Source organism: Anomalospiza imberbis, chromosome 3 (genome assembly GCF_031753505.1).
Source record: "Anomalospiza imberbis isolate Cuckoo-Finch-1a 21T00152 chromosome 3, ASM3175350v1, whole genome shotgun sequence".
In the NCBI taxonomy this organism is placed as follows: Eukaryota; Metazoa; Chordata; class Aves; order Passeriformes; family Viduidae; genus Anomalospiza; species Anomalospiza imberbis.
In genome coordinates, this window is record NC_089683.1 from 62,696,264 (window position 1) to 62,716,176 (window position 19,913).

General features: G+C 35.3%; 1 protein-coding gene across 3 annotated transcripts in view; it reads right to left on the bottom strand.

The window, feature by feature from the left end:
• Positions 1-14,721: 14,721 nt before the first annotated feature.
• The window catches only part of VTA1 (vesicle trafficking 1), a 38,432-nt gene continuing 33,240 nt past the window's right edge, over positions 14,722-19,913 (bottom strand). For all 3 annotated transcript variants that reach the window (XM_068184769.1, XM_068184768.1, XM_068184770.1), the window contains exon 8: positions 14,722-16,205. In XM_068184769.1, coding sequence (XP_068040870.1) covers positions 16,060-16,205 — 146 coding nt within the window. In that variant the 3' untranslated portion in view covers positions 14,722-16,059. The remainder of the gene's footprint in view (positions 16,206-19,913) is intronic.

Below are 19,913 nucleotides of genomic sequence, written 5' to 3' on the forward strand. Positions count from 1 at the left end.
ATGTGCATATCTTGGTTTTAATTTAGTTCTTTCTTTCATTGTAAAAGACATATATATTTGGCTAGATGCAACTATAAATCTATGCCAGTTCATTTATTTGGTAGCTGCAAATTTAAAACACTACACAGTATTATTCATTAAGATTTAATGGGGGGGAAAAAAGAGGGAAATTAAATATAAGGACAATTCCAGAAGTAAAGAATACTCAAAAGGAGGGAAAACAAAAGAAAAAAGATTGTTGCATGTAATCAACTGAGACAACAGGTGAATCATACCCTAGCACACACCTGCTAATGCTGAAATAATGTACATCCACTTGGAGGGAAGGCTCCCTCCAGATGCTAGCAAAAAAGCCTATTGATGCTCCTAAAAGGTTATTGATGTAACTGCTTACATAGTTTTGCCGAAACCAGAAATCATACGTATATGACACTAAGGTGTCACAGAATGCTACTATCAAATACTATCTGAACTACACAAATCAGGTACTGAATTACTGGATTTGATGCAGCAATTAGTCAATAAAATTCAGAGCCAGGACAACAGATACACTGTTGTGTGTATTAAACTGTATGTAAAGCAAGGATACTTGAAAGAGAAGGCTGTGCTATTGTCTGTCATTAACAAGGCTATGATTGTTAGAACCCTCAGCACCAAGATTTAATTAAATGAATGCAAATACAGACTGAATACAGGCAGTCCCACAATAGGAAGAGACTTAGGGAGCAGCACAGAGGCAGTTTTAAGGAAGGATTTACTTTTCTTGCCTAATTTACTATTTCCAGTTATTGTTTACAAATCTTTCATGTCAGAGCACTGCGTTAATGAAAGTATTTGTGTTTACTGCTTTTTACAGTTTCCTCGGAAACTAACATGTTATTTATCTTCTCTAGAACTAATAACTATAGCACAAATACCCTAGTTATAAAGAGATGGCTGCAGTCTAGACAAAGCCAGTTTAAACTCAACTTTAGTTCAAAGGACAGCAAATAAAGGCTAACAGTGCAACTAAGAGAATCAGGCTATGCTGAAAAGTAAAGCATGTCTTTAAACACCCTCAACAAGTACAGCTGAGAAGTGTAACACGTAGCAGAAATATGGGCAGATTAATTTGTTTGGTTTGATTTGTTGGGGTTTTTATTTTGGTAAAATCTTCTATCTTCCCCATTTCTTCAGGTAACAGTCAAATTACTATCCAAATTATTATTAATTTACATCCATCTTTTCTCACTTAAAAAAAATAAAATAAAAATCGTTTGCACTAGAATTAATTATATTCTACGCCTAACAGGTACTCAGGCACTTCTTGCAGACTGCATACTGCTTCAGCAAAATTTCCAGATTCAAACTTCATTGCTGATGGCACGCCTATTACCTGGAACTGAAGATTAGAAATGTAGTTTCAGAAATTTCCCCTTTCTGGGATAAAGCTAGCTGTGACAGATATATGTTACTACCTCTACACAGGGATGCAAACTAGAAGGCAGTAAGGAAAATATAGTGCAGCTTGAGATGGGAATACATTGTGTGAAATTTACTACATAGGCTCACTTGGCTTCAGTGAATCTGTGTGGAATTTTGGCTGCACTGTATTTGAAAATTGTGTTTGCATTTAGCCATTATGTGTCTATAGGATAAGGAAATTACATTTAATATAATTATTGGTTTAGCACAAGTTCCACATCAGTATTGAAATACAAAAGTTCATAAATTCTCTTCTTCCTTCAAGACACAGTTATTTTAAAAGAACCTTATCTGAAGTGCAGAAAATTCACAGGAAAATTTTACTTTTAAAATATCTTAATTAAAAAAAAACCTACTTGTTACATTCTGGCTAGCATGATCTACTACAGAAGTACATCTGATACCAAATACTTCTCTACATATGATTTGTTAAAAATGTTTTTGCACACACTCTTTGAAAACAGGAAACATTTGGGCAGCTAAACTGGTTTTGGTATGGCTCCAAAGGTGCTTCAGTGCACTTTAGTTTCAAAACTGAACAATTTCTGTGCAGCAGTAAAAATGCCATTTTGATCTGAGGGGAAGAAACAGAGCATGATCAGTAAATAAAGTTTCTTTTCAAGTAGAAAATGCCGATTTAGTGTAACAGAAATAATATTCCTAAAATGAGCTTTTCTTCAGTAAAGGGCATCACCAAAATGCTTAATTTGACAGACAAAGGAGTAATTGAGGACATTGTTACTTCACTGTTCAGAGAAACCTGTCTAATATAATGATTTTAGCATAATTGACTACTTAAACTGTAACACAGAGATACCAGTATTTTCATTAACCCTGGTCCAGGAAGCACCATAAAAAACTTGCTGCAACCACTTGCAGTACTGCTGGCAGTGAGGCACCCCAACACAGGCTGCTGCTGTGCTACTAACACTCATAACCCCAGGCCAGGAGGGATAACCAGCCATGCTGAAACCCAAGCTGCCGGTTTTGTGTTAGAAGTATTAAAGTTACTTAGACCATGGTTTCTTTTGCTGCAATAACGCCTCTCACTTGAAGCTAAACAGCCTTCAAAAATACGCCCTTGCTTTGCACATGGAAACAAAGAGCTCTCTTCTGGCTTTATCAGTTGGTCTAAATATTTGGGATTTCAACAGTATGGGGAGTGGGAAAATGATATTTACACTACCCACCTTTAAGCACTTAATGTACTTCCTTCCCCCTCCTTGTCTCCAGTGTCTGCCAGGTTTACATTTGCCGCAGCTATAGCACTTCTGTCTCCTCTGGGAACAGAACACCAGAAACGGCGTATTGCCTCTAGCTTTGTGATAAGTGGCAAGGAAACAGGATGTAAATTCACATGACAAGTACTCACTTAATAATTTTTCATAAATGATAGTCCTATTATATTTGATACTAAACAGGGAAAATATGTGTACAAACAGAGCCATTAATCTACTTCAAGTCATCTGTAGAGAAATACTGTAAGGATCAGGTTCTCATTTACTTAATTGATTTTTATTGTCCACATGCTTCTGCAAGATTATGGTGTAAGATGACAACATCAACAGTTCTGGTGAAACAACTGAAGAGGGATATCAGAGAATACCACTATGCAAGGAATTTATCTACAGAAAGCTATCAGTGCCACCAAAACTATCACTGAGATAAGGAATGTTAGTATCAAACCTGGAGGCTACCTTTGAAATGTACAGTGTTTGATCAGTAACTATAAAGACACCAGGCTTTACAAATACATTTCTTTCCATAAATTCTACACACTTATAACTCCAGTTCTCATAGACCACACATAGCTGAGGCTTCCTCATTTTGTCCTAGGAACTGTAGGGGTACATGAGATTTGGTCCACAGAACAACCTGGGCAGACAGGTAATTTAAACTGAACTGGAATCTGCCTGGTATTTTGCAAATGGAGAAGCTTTAATAGTACATACCAGGGAAATGCAAATGTTTTGCTTCTCTGTGGGCATTTTAGAATGGTTTATGATGTTTCTAAAGTTTTATTCTATATTGTATCATACTTTCATATATGCAACAATTAACTCTTACTACTTGGATATAAGAAGAGATGGAAATATGAACAATGACAAAAAGGAGTCTTTAATTCTTGGTGTGCCAAAATGTGCCATAAATTTCACACAGCCCCCTAGAAATTGTGAGGTTTTAGATATGTTTCTGTAATGTTTAGTACCCATGACAGGTTATGGAAAGTAAAATTTACCCAGATATCCTGCCCTCAAATAACTTGGAGGAAATATATTGTTCCCAGTTTATTTCCCTTCTTCACCACTGACATAATTTTTGTCTAAATTACTGCATTAGTATACTGCAGAATCAAAGGTTCTGTATTTATATAAAACACATATTAGAACATAAATATTTGTTCATGCTTGGTGATCCCTCTTTTCTGGAGACAAATTAACATAATCTTTTGTACACCAATGCCATGTTCCTATGATAATACAGTAAAATAAACTAGAACTTCACCATTAATAAATTTTATGATTAATACATTGCATCAGGTGAAGCAAGAAGCACTTGATTGTTTAATCTTTTATGAATTTGATTCCCTTCAACAGAAACTTTTCTTGAAATTTACCAGTTTCATTAAGCTTGTGCTACAGAAAACATAAAACATGCTTAATAGATGAAGGGTCAGTACTTAAATGAGAATTTACCAGTAAAATAAAATATAAACTTTAAATATTATAATATAGATCCATCATAGAAACAAAGTAAAGGGTAGATTTTTTCTTTTCTCCCCTTTGGTGCTAGTTCCATGTTAGTGATAATTTGTAAAGTAATCACATAAAAATGCACAGCTCTCCCTTTAGAAGTTCAGATCCTTTATGAAGGCAGGAAAGTCAAAGCTCTGTCTGATCCTCTTCTCTGCATGCCTCCTAGTTTTGCCAAGGAAGCAGTACAGAATAACTGTTGACTCCAAATCGGCAAGAGTAGGAAGTCTAATTAGTCAGCAAAGGGATGGATATTCCTTTGTAGTTTGACAGTGGATACACTTCAACACAGTTGTACACTCAACATTTTTTAAAAAGGGAGCTTTGTAAAACTCTGGCATGCTTACATCCTGTTTCTTTTGCAATGCATCATACTGTGGCCAGAAGTACTGCTATTGTATATCCATCAGAGCAACTTCCAAGATTAATACATACTTATATCTTATTTTGTTTTCAAAACAGCACTCCAGTTTGAAAGAAAATAGTCCAAACTAAAGATATAAACAAACAAACAAAAAAAATAAACCAACAAAAAAGCCCAAAACATAAAAGCAGCACACCTGTTGAATAGACAAATCCTCTAGAAAGCAGGCTGCAGTTATGTAGGGTTACAACAGCCAGAGCTATGCAAAGCTCAGGGATGCTGCTTGACACAATGGCCTGCTTTCAACTCCCTCCTTGGTTAATGGGGTTTGTAACCTCAGATTTTGCTATTCAAGAATCTTCTAAAAAAAGCAAAACCCAATCAAAATGGAATTTGCAATTCTTGCCCTTTCCCCCAAAACTACTATGGGTTCACTGGAGTGTCATTTTGGCAAATTTAGTCAAGTTTCACATCCCAAACTGTAATTAGAGAAAATGAATGATGACATGTCCTCTTAAGAAATAATATTCTCAAAATTATAGTGGAAGGAACAACTGAAAAAATAGTATTGGCCAAGTGGAATAAGGCTGTATTAGAAAAAAAAAAGTCATAAGCAGTGATGCAATTTTGTCCTTGCAGTTTATCAATTGCCTGTTTTGTATAAGATGCTCAAGAAAAATACAGTAAAGAGAAAAAAAGAAAAATCACCTTTGGTAAGTTTGCTGACTTTTAATCACTCCAGCAAGAGCTAGGCTGCTTTGAGTAAGAATGCCAACCTGCAACAAAAAGTGAGTAGTGGAAACTTGTATCCAATGAAAATAAAACCAGGAAATTCTGGAGCATGCCAGTGTCATGGCACTAGTAGAACACTGCACCCTCCACAAGTGTCCAAATAGGGTTATGTCAGCCCATATCAATTACAACTTCCATTCCCAAGCAAATCTCAGAAATGGCAAACACAGGTATAGGTACAAATGTGACAGAGAAAAACCTTTTTAATATATACATAGTTCTTTTTATACCTTGTGGTCCACAGATACCAGATCCTGTTATTGTAAAGGAAATGGTTGAAATCATGACAATCATTGATGACATTTGGTCTTTCTAGACTTTGAACCTGTCATAAAAGATTTGGAAGCACAGTTTTATAGCTAAAGTCTTCACAACAAATTAAGTCTTGAAACTCTGAACTGATATTTAAGAGTATGATTTTGTTTTAATCATCTTTGCTTCCACTTAAGCCAATCTGGATAGATGTTCCCCAGCATCCTCAAATTATACCCCCCATCCTTTTCCTCTCTTCTCTTTTACATGCTCTGCAATCACATATCACCAAAGAATCTCTCCCATCTCCATGAACCCACCATTCCTGCAGCAGTTACAGGGGTTCAAAGAAATCACGCTTGCAGCAACTCATAAACCAACACAAATTTGTATGAGTGTGCTCCACCTCAAGAGAATACACCAAGTTATTCACCAGCCAACTCACACAATTGTTACAACACAATGTTAGCTAAAAAACCCAACTGACAAGTCTGAAGTACCTGCCATTCCTGTTGTCACACTGTAAGAGTGGGATTTGGTTGCTTTCAAATTGTTTGTGACTTGTGCATGACATATGGCAACAAGCACACTGGCTACATGCAAGGAACAGTAATTGAAAGCAGTCAGACAGTGGCAAACAGAATAGGAAGAATAATTTTTATTCCACATAAATGCTCATATTGCATAATCTCCTCTGCAGAGAAGTCCACATACTTACTGAAAGTCCTGATTTTGTCCCCATGGAAGTGCTAATTTCATCATTTAAATCAAAGATCCCTATGGCTCTAGATTTCTCCTCCCATATGCAGAAAATTTGACACCTAGACCCTAAATTAGATATGATAGAATCAGACATTACTAAGACAGAGACCAATGTTCATACATTGAACTTTATTGGTTTTCTTTTCATTTAGAATTGGACCAAGTAATTTTCTTCTCTCCCTACCTATTTTGATGACACTAATCAAAATCCGTGGTGCTGGGGAAGGGAATCACTGAAAAAATGCTTATCTGCATTAAATAGCTGAATGCTTGCAACAAATTCCAGTGTGATCACTGGCTTGTTTGTGAATGCCATAACACAGGTTATGAACCTGCATTTGGTGGCAAGTGTAGCATTTAAAGAAATGCCAGATAGAAATGGATGTACTATGTTTGAATGTTTATGAAGCAAATAACCAATTTGCATCAACACTTCCTAAATTTTTTACTTTGCCTCTATCTTAAAATACAATTTTAGGTACAACAGTAATTAGTTGAGCACATTAACTTAGTAATGAATAAAAAACTGAATAAAAACGGTATGCGCAAATCTCTCATTCTGGACAATCAAATGATTCAATGGTGTAATCCACTATGAAAATTATTTTAAGAATGAGTGAATTGTGTTGGTATAGTTTCCCCTCCCACTTCCAGCCCCTCTTATATTCTACTACTGTGAGACTTCAAATACATAAAACTTAGGTTTCAGTTAGACCTTGCCAGAGAGAAATATTAATTACATAAAAAGCTCTAAAATGAAGCACATATTCCCACACAGAGTAAAACCAGAATCTCACAGTATTGAGATAAGCATACATCTCCCCAAACACTCACAGCAAAAAAGATGTAGGCAGTTACATTTTCGCTATTTGTTTTATTTTAGAATGTGGGCTAATTTTTCCTTTCTTCCACCCACTTCTGTGTGGAAATTCTTGTGTGAGATGTGCTTTCCATATAAAGTCCTTTTACTGGGCACTACCAGAGCATAGCTGGAAAAAAGGATGACTATGAGTAGTCCCCCTAAATTTTCTGTAATTTTCTATTTTGCATGTATATTAAGTTTGTAATTTACATTGCATCTTCATGAACAGTATCTGCTGTGGTTGTTTTAGTAATGACATGATGAGCCTCTGATTCCATTAGCACGTCTAACAAGGGAATAGGAGTCTTATGGGAGGAGTTCTAGCAGACAAAGAAAAAACTGTTCCATATTTTCAAACATATCTGAGGTTACCAGGTGTCAAACATTGGAGATAAATGGCACACAAAATGACATTAGATCAAAGTCACAACACAGAGAAAATAAACAATTTGAATTGCACGCAACAAAAATATCAGATTTAGTATTATTTAGAGTGCAGGGAAGTCCCCTAGTGACAAAAAGTGTCAAGCAGCTATCCTTATCAAAATGACCACTTCACTATACAGATGCTAAAGATTCCTCACTACATGATAAATTTTCTTCAGGAATCAGGATGCACACAGAGTAGACATTAATGCATGTGCTCTGGTAATCTCCTGGGAAGCCCAAGGAATTGCATGACAATTGCTTTGTGCCAAATCCCAGAATAAATTATTTAGCGAGTCTTCAAATGTTACCAAGTGGCTGACAGGTCCTGCTATAAACAAAGCCACTCAGTTCAGCAGTAGACATGGTGGCTACTGTGTTTGGTCACATGAACAAAACAAGCCTCTTCTGCACTCTTTTGTACTTCTTGTTTAAATTCTTGGTTTTCTGAGTATTTTGAATCTAGCCACTCAGTGAGACCCAGTGAGCAGGACCTTTGCTTTGGAGTGATGATGAAGGAACCTACCAAGACACAGACTGATAAAACATACTATCCTTGCAAAGTACTTCTGCCACTTGATGCCAAAATTTTGAGAAACTACTTTAAATCTAAGTCTTAATAGAGAGTTTCAAAAAAATGCCTGAAAAAAACATCAGTATAAAGATCATGAGATTAGAACCTCCACTCTGGAGAGCTATCAGCATACCACACCTGGATCCATTAATGCCATTGCTATTGTTCTCGTATTTTACTCAACAGCAAGCAAAGCTTTCTGAACACAGTAAACACTTATGTACATGAGCACTCTTGCTGCCTTACTAAGACCATTCCAATGGATAGAATTACTCAGGCAAGTAAGTGTAGGATGAAGGCCAGATGTGTGTGGTTTCTGTTACCAAAAGCTGTTGAGCTGAAGTGCAGCAGTTATGAGTACCTGCATGCCCGTTTTACAAACACAGATTTAGTATTCACACTGAATGAAGTATTTTTTCCCAAGACTGTGCAGATACACTTGATACACTTCAGCACAAAAGAAATATTGCTGTTTTTTACAACAGCATACAGAGATTTCAGTATGGGCTCCTTCCAACAAAGCTGAATTGACACCAGGAGATATGGACTCTATCTTGAGCAGTGCCATTTCTTAACAATATGCTATAAATTACAATCTTTGAAAAGCTTTTCATACTGCAAATTGGAAAGGTGTTTGCATTGAGAAGTATGCCAACTGTGGGTGTTCCTTCACAGTCACAAGCAAACACACATTAGGTATTGAATTAATACAATCTATAAATATCTCTTCATTCTACCCCACACTCACTGTTATTCACAAAAATGCTTACAATCCATTGTAGCAAACATTAGGCCTAATAGAGATAAAGTTATGTGGAAAATATTTTCCCGCTGCAAAACACTGGGAGAAATCAGGTCCATCACAATGTCTCAAGTTCTGCAATACCTTTTTCAAAAGAAACATCTCCAGCTATTTTGGAAGATGAACCATTACTCAGGGTCTAGCAAAAGCCAGAAAAACCTTCCCAAAAGCCTTGACAAATCAAAATTTTAACTCTAGAATAATTTCAGTCTTGCAATCTAATCCACAAATTTATCAAGATGTCTTAAAATAAATGCTTTATCATTAACACCTTAAGAAAGCCATTCTGTACCCATGGTTAATCTTTTTTCAATTAGCAAGATTTGCATCGTCTCAATAGCCCCACTTTGCATCTCGTACTGGTAAATAACTTTCATCAACAATGATCAGAATCAAACCCACTAAGTGACAATGTACTTTTTCTACTGATACAATCTCATCAAATGCATACTAAATTCACATTATGAACAGCATTGTTTCTGTTTCCAGTATCCTAATTTTTATTTAAAAAGCACTGTCTTGTTAGAACCCAAGTGAATTACATTGTATTTTGTGTTTTCAGTTTCACTCCATTCTAATCCTTTAGTTAAAATCAGAATTTTCCTCAGTTCTCTGCAGGTCTTGCAATACTTCCCCAACTTCATCTCATTCACAGATTATGTCTGACTTAGATGGTGACCTCAACCTAAGTCACTGGTATGTGAAACAGGATGTGCCCCTAGGCTGATCTCTCTCCATTTCGATTCTGAAAATAATTTAGAATTTACTGCAATCTCTTTTTCTACCAGCTTTAATCTGTTTTTCAATTCTCATGTTAATCTATTTCCATTCAAGTATTTTTAGAGCCTTATGTCAAGCATTACTTCATTTTAAGTAAATTAAATTAATTGCATTCATTTTCTAAAAACTCAGTATCCCAAACCACTCAGGAGGAGGGGAAGAATGAAAGGGCAAGAAGGAAATATACTATATGCTATCATATGCATGTTTGAACTTCCAAGGCTTTTGTTCACCATCTGAAGTAATCTCTTGCTTAGTCTTGTGGTTAAAATAGCAGGTCTAAAGTTGATCACAGCTTTTTTTTTTTTAATACAATTGTTTAATTCCATTAGAGGTTCTTATTACTGCATTTATAGTTATTCCAGTATTGTAGAACAGAGGTATTTTGGACCTGTGATATAAGATTTGCATTAGATGCTACTATATATATATATTCCCGCCTGTCATTTACAACTACAATGTTTCCATATCTCAAATCTTCTACCTTCTGCCAAAGGTCTCCTAAATTATCCTATCAAGTTTTTTTCCATTTCTTCTCTTAGTGGGTTGACCTTGGCAGGACATCAGCCACCAAGACACTCTATCACTCCTCTTCCCAGCAGGACAGGAGAGAAAAAACAAGATGGAAAACAACTAGTGGGTTGAGATAAGGCAAAAAACCCCAACAAAACCAAACCAAACCAAACCAAACAAAAAAAAAAAAACCAAACCACCTTCTCTGCCTCGCCTAGAAATTCTATTTATTTGGGGAACTTATTATAATGATACTTGTCAGAATTACAAAAATCCTGACTATATTAATAAGTACTACGTCTAAATAATCTCATTTTGCAGATGGGCTATTTGAGGCAAAGGAAAGTTTACAATTGCATCAACTACTTAGATTAGTTCGTTGGGCTCTGACTTGTGAAATAGCTCTGAGTAGAGTTAATTTCCATATATCCTTCTTTGGATGTTGTCATACTGCTGCCAAAGATCCTCTGAAGCTCTCCAAAGAAGGAAAGTACAATGACTACCTCTTTCTTTACAGCACATACCAGCTAAAACCCAGACCAGATAATCTTCGCAAATTACCCAAGAATGCCCATACATGCGGGCTATCACTCAGACTTAGCATTGTATTAAACTACAGCAATCAGACTCAGCATTGTATTAAAGGACAGCAACCTCCTCCCAGCTATGGGAACACCACGGATTAAACACAGACACTGAAAATGGGGAAGCAAATCAAAACAGGAAGGAAGGCACAAAATCAGCAGATAGCATTTTAAGGCAAACAGACCGCTGTAGTTCTCTGCAGATACTAGGCAGTAACTTATGCAATCTCCCAAGTTCTGCAAAAGGGCACATCAAGTCTATTTTAATTACTTAATAAATATTACATATTTAATAAGCATAGATTCTTAGGATGAGAGGATCTACTCTCCATTTTCAGAATGCTGTCAATTTGTATTTTTTTTTGCTTCCCTTTTATAGCTAAACTTAAGATTCTGCTAACATTTTGTCAACTAGGTTAACCTTCTCCTGTGCTGTAACTCACATTTGTTCCAGTCTGCATTTTAAAAAAAAATTATGGTTTTTCTCCCGGTCATTCTAGTGCTCCTTTCCACCTCTCCTATCCCCCTGTAATCTTCTACCTTAAGATCCAGCATTTTTTCTCTTCACTTTCAAGGTTCTAAAGAGATCAGATAACCTCATTACAGTCACTGTCCTGCTCTCATTCCATGTGGGATTTTAAGTATTTCTTGTTTTCTTCTGCAATCACTTCAGTGCCCCCTCTCATTCTGTGAAGAATGCAATTTCTTTTTCTCCCCTGGCATATGTCTTCCCTCTTTCAAGTTTGTTTTCAATGCTCTTTTAAATAAGTTTCCTATTCTGAGATCATTTAGGGCATTACAACAGTGTCTATAATCAGACTGTTCCAATACTCTTGTAAGCCAAGGAGAGCTCTGCTGGCAGCATTAATACTCTTTTCTTGATTGATAGTGAAATATCTAATGGAAATTCATGTTTTGTCCAGTTCTCTTGTTACTACAGTTGTGCATTGAAAGGTGATGATGCAGTAAGAAAAAAGTATTGCTCCTTTTCCAAACAAACTTGGTTAAAATTCCAACATTTAAAAATAGATACTGAGGTGATTGTGAAAAACAGTTGCTGTCAGTACCAGGATGCTTTGGTGGTTTAGAAACTTGGCATAAAAGTCTAGGTTTTCCTAACCCAGATATCCTGGCTCAGGCTCTAATTCCATAAACCGCACGACAAAGGATATTGTAAAAGTACGCAAGAATTACACTTTATATAAGCATGGGCACTCTCCAATCTCAATCAAAACATTAGCACAAAGACTTTAAAATAACAGAAACTACATTTGAGCTTTTGTAAATTTAACTTCTTCTGAATTTGTGTTCTCATTCTTTTTGTACTGGGCCCCTATTTTACCCATGAAAAAGAAGAAATTGACATGAAAAGAAGAAGTTGACATTAAAAAGAAGAAAAAAACCAAAGATCATTCATTTGGAATACCACACAATTAAATGCTAACTTTTGGCCCTATGCTAGTACATTTAAAACCTCACATTAAGAACAACATTTGTCAGCAGTATCTATATATTTGTATCTCACATTTTCCTAATACTTGTAAACAAGGTAATAATTGTTTTTTTGAAAGGCATTCCTATAGCTCACCATTGAATTTACATGCATTATATTATACATGCACAGTTATGTCTGAACACAAAACACCTCTACCCCCCAGTTTTGCTTCAGGCAGGAAGTTTCTCTGCTGTTAGTTTCTCATAGGTCAGTATTATACAGTCTCAAATATTACTGTTACAATCACATTCTGGAATGTGATCATACTTAAGTCTGTGCTTCTGAAACTTTACTTACAAAGCACACTATTAAATATTCCCCCTGAAATTACTTCAAAAATTTGAGAACACTGCTTCCAGTATTAGTAAATCCAATTCATTTGAAAAAACCTTCACCATTTCATAAAGGATGACCTTCTCCGCAACACACTTAAAAGACTTCTGTAGGAATCCTGAAGTATAATATGGAACTTTCCCTGGAGAGAAATGAAAATACAAAGAACTGCAAAAACATAAAGCCTTTTAAGTAACAGGCACTGAACAGACTGACTAAAATTCTAGCTTACATAAGCAGCAAAACTGATCATGGAATACCTGATAAAAATCTGACAGATGCCTCTTTCTCCTTTCTTAAGCAAGACTTAGAAGATTGAGAACTCACAATCCAAAGGAGAATGGCTAACAAGAATGTAAGTGGCAGTCAGACTGAAATGGAGAATTGTTAACTGCAGCATGGAACAAAATCAGCACTCTGTTTAATGCTGTACTTGTTTGTGAAGGGAAGCAGTTGAGAGAAGCTATGTGTTTTTACTTTATCACTCAGAATGCCTGTAAAATGAACCAGTCAACACTTAAAAACTCACACAACATTTAACAATGGGGTCATAAATTTCAGTGCCTATCACAAATTCCAATTTGGAATAGTTATAGCCTATGTACCTACATTCCTGACATCTTCAAATGTGTACACTGTTTGAACTGTTCTGCAACGCTGGTTTGTACTTTTGGGCTATCTGCTGTATTTAAAGCTGTCCCAGAGGCTATACTTAACAGAATGGAAATGCTTTGCTAGAATTTACTTTAGGCATCAGTTTAGATGATAAATATTCAGTCTGTTACATCAAAAATCAGCAGCTTAGAGATGGGGTTTAAAAAATGGTTTCATGAGCTGTTGCAAAACTTCTCAATTAAGAAATAAATGATTACAGCAAAATAATTTTATGGAAAATAAAATCAATAGGTTATGTGGTCTGAAGGTTGCTATTACGATATGTTCCATTTTACATGAAATTTTACATATTAAATCTTCTAACACTAATTTATTTTCAGAAGGGATTTCTTGCTAATAAATTTCTCTCTAAGAAATTCTTAAACTTTTGTGCTACCATTTTCATCTCCATTCCCCTCAGAAAGACTTACTAGAATTTCTTTCTAGGCAGAAGAAAGATAGCAGATGGGCAAATGATCAAACAAATTGCTTATGGCTTTTGCATTTCTTATTGCTTTTTTACTGATGATTACCTGGTTTCCTAGAGGAACCAACAGGTACAATATAGTCATGACCAACAGAAAATATTTTATACACTTTAAGAAATACTTAAATTTTCATTTTCAAGTGTAGTTACGTATTCCATTTCAGATTATTCAATTACAAAAAACCCCAACAACTTTAATTCAAAAGCCTCAAATCAATACAACATTATATCATAGCTTACTTATTTTTGCATGTAATACAAAGGCCACAAATTTCTTTTATTATTTTATAAATAGAAATAGGAAAACTGAATTTCTTCCTACAACTTCTAGGGACTGAAGCTGGTTTTAAAAATAGTAGTATGATCCTGAAATGAAAGAAACTTCTGACTATTTTACAGCAATGCTATAAAATATATAGCATATAAAATATATAGTATTATAATATATAGTATATAAAATATATATACTTTATAGCAATGCTACAGTGTAAACCAACAACTATATATGCAGAAGACTTTGCAGTAATTGATACTGAAGTGAGAGATCTATCTTGCATGAAACGCTGTACAAAATACAAACTTACTGCTCAGTCTGTACAGCATTACTGTCAAAAAACTTTCAGATAGTTTTATTCTAAATTTCCCCAAGCGATTAAAATCGAACCCAAGTCACTGTCCAGATTAGCATACTATACCATATCAGAAAGTTACACAAAAAATACCACATTTTATCTATTAAGTCTCAGTCAACTAGAGTGCTTAAGCATACGTTTTTAAGTTTCATATTACCCATGTGAAATCTGCTGTTAAAGACACTACACACGTTAAGGGATACAACCAGCTAAACTTTAATGCATGCTTATGTTTAATTTTCTTTTCCTCATCTTTTTGCTTTGAATATAAGACTTGTTTTAATCACTTCCAAGCAGTGCAGCTATAAATAACATGGATTTGATCCAGCAGCTTGGAAAGACAGATCAGTTAAAATGCCATTAAAATTATTATATATATCAGACATGCTTTATGGTGTACTCAATTATTATGTCACATCAGTTAAAAGACTGCGTATTCTTTCTTTTAAATCGCATGGGGGGATTTTTAACAATTAAGAGCTCTATAATTGCAGTGGTAGACCTCATGAAGACTCAAAATTCAGTTTCCAAGATATTTTAATTAAATCCCAAGTCCAAAAAGTCTTCACAACAAAACAGACAGGAAAAATATTAGTTGGAAATACAAAGCTCTATGACACTAATACCAGAGACAAACCTATAGTGTTTTAATGGCTGAAGAACAAGCATTTTTCCAGCCTCTTAAAAAGATGGAACAGTTTTGTTCTTTTACCAAGTCTTCCTGAAAGTTCAAATTATTTAGAATCTCTGCCTCCAGTTTTGGGATCATTGTTGATATACATTAGTATTTTCTCTTAATTACCCATACAGATACATAAAATTGTAAGTGTTCAGAAAGAGCAAGAACCAATAATTAAGAATACATGTAGTAGTCCATACACCTGTGGGGGATTAAACTGGAACACCATCAAAATTACTCCCTCTGAAGTATCAAGAGATGTTTTTTCCAGCACATTTTCAAATGAAATACAAATGTTCTCAAGACTTCCTCAACTTAGACTTATGTCTCAGATAATACAAATACTGAAATAATTTATGTATAGAAAAGTCCTTCCCAGTGTGGACCTGTCAACCTTCTCACATTCAGCCTCTAATTTCAGGAGGAAAGCACTCATCTTAGTTACCATTTTAAAGCTATAATACCTATTAAATAATTGTTGGCAATAATAAACCAGGAGTAAGAATTTTAACAGAACATCCTAATTCTCAAGTTTTTTACAGTGAGCATTTTCCAATCTGATAATCCAAATATAGCCAAATGAATTCTATCTCTTGAGTGGTGTTCACAGTACTTTCTTCAATATTTTGCATACATCAAGCCACTGCATTCATGTTTCAAGCTCCATTGTCTGTAAAATGAAAACAGAGATTTCTACTGTACCATTAATTGCTAATCTGACACTGAAACAGCGGTTTCATAGTCATGAGTGATGCAATTGAGAATTTCTGTGTAACTCCACTTCCCTAACAGGTACAGTAATAAACTGTTAGTTCTTTAGGTGAAAGACATTAATCTGTTGGATTAAAGCTTCATTCTCTGCCTGTAATGAGTAACTTGAGGGCCTTCTGTAGATTTTGCACAGCAGTGCTCACATCTTCATACTGCAATGCACTGCCAGCATATTTGCAATACTTTTGAGCTCTGGCAAAGTCCTCTGGAGTCAAGCGGACTTCTCCTGCAAAAACATAAGTATTACAAAGTTACTACAAAGGAAATCTGACTGAAGCTCCCTTTCTTATGATTTTTATATTTTACTGATGTTTGTGGTAGTATTATGAAAACCAGGCTAATATTTGTGGTAATATTATAAAGACCAAGCTACAGTATTTCTTCTGTTCTGTTCTCCTTTCTTTCCATTCATATAAAGCTTAACTTCTTTGCTATTGAATAATGCGAGGACCTTTCTAAACACTGGTATTTGTATGACCCAGTGCCTTTCAAAAGTAAACCAATACCTTTGAGAAAGATTTGCTCTTCATCTAAGACAGTAAAGGAGAGCTTTCATATGACATTAAGTTAGCTGTAATCATGTTACAACCTGCAAGAAACAAGGACAGTGCTTTTTGTATTTACAGCATAATTACACTGCTTTCTTCAGAAATAATACATAGTTAGAAACTGTTCCTTCTAAACTGGAATAACTTTTCAGAACATGGAAGTATTTCTCACTGGCATGTTTTCACACGTTTTATGTTTCTGTTTTTCCAAATAATTTTTGTTTCCAATTTTATGGAAGATGACTGAAAACAAGACTGAGGTCATGAAATGTGCCCATTTTTGTAACACTGGAGAACACTAGCGAAAAATATTCCCATAATATAGTATAAACCAAATATTACTTATTAATCAGAGTATTTTCTTCATGCAAATTAAAACTTTAGGAATTCTGTAGCCCTCAAACACATGCATTAAGTCTTGGAGAAGACATAGTAGGGACTTAAGCCCTAACTGGCAGAAGATTTTATACGTGAATAGTGTCACTGATGTGGGTGTAAAATAAAGCAGAACTGTGGTACTGTACCTCCTTCCACCCACAAATTCACTGGGAGTTTTAAGGCTAATCCCATGCCACTCCAATAATGGACAAATTTATATATATCCAAATACGGACAAATTATAAAATCTTTACTCAGGTTCTTTCAAAACAACCTGTAAATGATAGATTTTTATGGGCACAGATAAATAATTATATAAAACACTAAAGATTATGTATATATTTAATAACTTCCCACATAGTATCGTATAAGCACCGAATAGATTTCAAAGATTAAGAGAAAATGTGCTTTTAAATGCACCATAGATTTTACATAAAATTTAGTTAAACAAAGATTTAGCTCTCTAAGTACATTTTACTCTTAAGCAACTACATGAACATACTTAAAGTCATTTTTATGGCGCAATTTCCATTAGCTGGATCCTTTCTTTCAAAATAGAACTGCTGTTAGCAATACTGTGAGAATGTTTACTAAAGAATCTCTATTCTTATCAAAAAATTTCTATTATATTTGCTTTTCCTGCCCCCAGTCTTACTATTTAAGAAGAGCTTTTGAACAAATAAAAAAGAAAACCTGGGAATATTAAAAAATTAGACTGGTCTGCTGGTTTTCAAAACAACCCTACCCAAATAAAATCAGAAAGGTAAGCACTTTGTAGATTAATTTCATCATTTTTTAAAATATACTGTAGAACTCCTCTTTCAATAAATAAATATAACCATTGAGGGACATAAAAACTTGGTGGGCTCATTATGATTGCAATGTATATTAGTTTCATGCTTAGTAAGTAAAGCCACATGAAATCCTTTAAAATACATACACATGTGAGTAAATACACACGAGGGAGTGCACAAACACAGGCACACACCTTGGGTATTTTGTACCTCAGGAAAGTCACAGACTAAAAGCAGCTGGGGTCAACCTGTGACCACATTACTGAACATATTTAAGAAATTAAAAAGACCAAGTTTCCCTCAAAGTAGCTTTATGCTATGATGCCAAAAGAAACTACAAAATCACTCTTTAAAAACTGGCCAAGGCATCAGTCCAGTATTCAAATAATTTATTGGAAGCAAGCCTAAATTCACCCGTCTAATCTTATTTTTACAGTATGAGCTCTATTAATGTTTTGCTGGCATAAAGCCTTATTTATTATGAAATCTACCTCAGATGCTATTATGACATAACATGAGGGAAAAAATTATTAGTTTTAAATTTATAAACCAAAGTTTATACAGTAGGAGGGTTGATCTTTTGATGTGCTCAGTAGCCTGAGCTCCTAGTGAAGTCAACACCTCACAATGGAAAAGCAAAATAGAAACAAACCAACTCTGTGTTCTGAAGTTTTACATATAATGTAAAACTTAACTGCAATGACTGTACTTACATCAAAGGTATAACCACAAAAGTTGTTAATCTACTTCAGTTTACATATTCAAAGGTAAAGCAGTTTTGGAGGAAATGCCCTGGGGGTTCCTGGTGGACACCGATCTGCCCATGAGCCAATAATGTGCCCTTGTGGTGGAGAGTGACAATGGAATCCTGTCCTGCATTAGGAAGAGCACTGCCAGCAGGTGGATGGAAGTGATCCTGCCCCTTTCAGCCACATCTTGAGTGCTGTGTCCAGTTCTGGTTTCCTCAGCACAAGAGAGACAGACTGACATCCTGGAGACAGTCCAGCAAAGGGCCACAAAGATGACTAAGAGCATGGAGCACAAGAAGCATCCAAGAAAGCTGGGACTGCTCAGCCTAGAGAAGAGAGAGCTCAGGGGGATCTTATTTCAGGTATATAAACACCTGAAGGGAGATTATTAAAAGGACAGAGACAGGCTTTTTTTTCAGTGATGCTCAGTGACAAGACCAGAGGTTGAAACACAGGAGGGTCCTGTCTGAACTTCAGGAAACAGTTTTTACTCTGAGGGTGACCAAGGTCTGGGACAGGTTGCCCAGAGAGGTTGTGGTGTCTGTCCCTGGAGAGATTCAAAACCTATTTTTTGAACTAGCAGTAACATTTTTTCTGAAACTTCTTCAATGCAGGAAATTAAACTAAAGGGAGAGTGCACGGGCAGGGGGAGACACAAAGGACATGGTCCTGTGTGATTGGTTTTACATGACCCTTCCTTGAGCAGAAGGGTTGGACCACCTCCTGAAGTCCTTTCCAACCTCAAGTATCCAGGGATTTTTGGCTCTAAAAAAGCCCAACAACACTGAGATACAAAAGGCATACTGTATTTATTCTGAAACAAACCTGCTTCCTCTGGTAATCTGAAATTTTTAGGACTGTAGTTTTATTACTGAAACATAACAGGAATATGGAATCTGTAACAAGCATGATTCTTTTAGTTTAAGAGAAACACAAAGTGAAACCGATTTGACTAGAGCTGGTGAAATAATTTGGGAAAAAAAAAAAACATGGTTTAGAATGAAAGTAATGTGCATTTTACATAAATATATCTGTTTTTCCCTGGAATCCTTTTCTACCCTTCAGATGTTTTTCCTTTTTATAATGCCCAAATATAAAGTAGATGATTTAAGAACATTTCAGTCATATAAACTGGTGCATAAAAACAGTGATGGAAAAGGTAACAAATGGTTTTTGAAACAAGATACTCTTTTTTCCCATTAAATCACTTGAAATATTTGAAATATAAGTACTCAAGGATTTCTTTTTAAGATGATGAAAACACATTCAATGTCAAATTATTATTTCTACTTTGTGTGTAGAATATCAAACATTGTACATACAACTACAATGGACAAATGCCTTCTTTATACTATGCCACCTGTGGAAGGGACCATATGGCAACATAAAAAGATCTTATAAAATCTGTGCAGCACAACTATGAATGCCTTTAGTGTTAGCAAAATCTAGGGGTAATACATTTTTT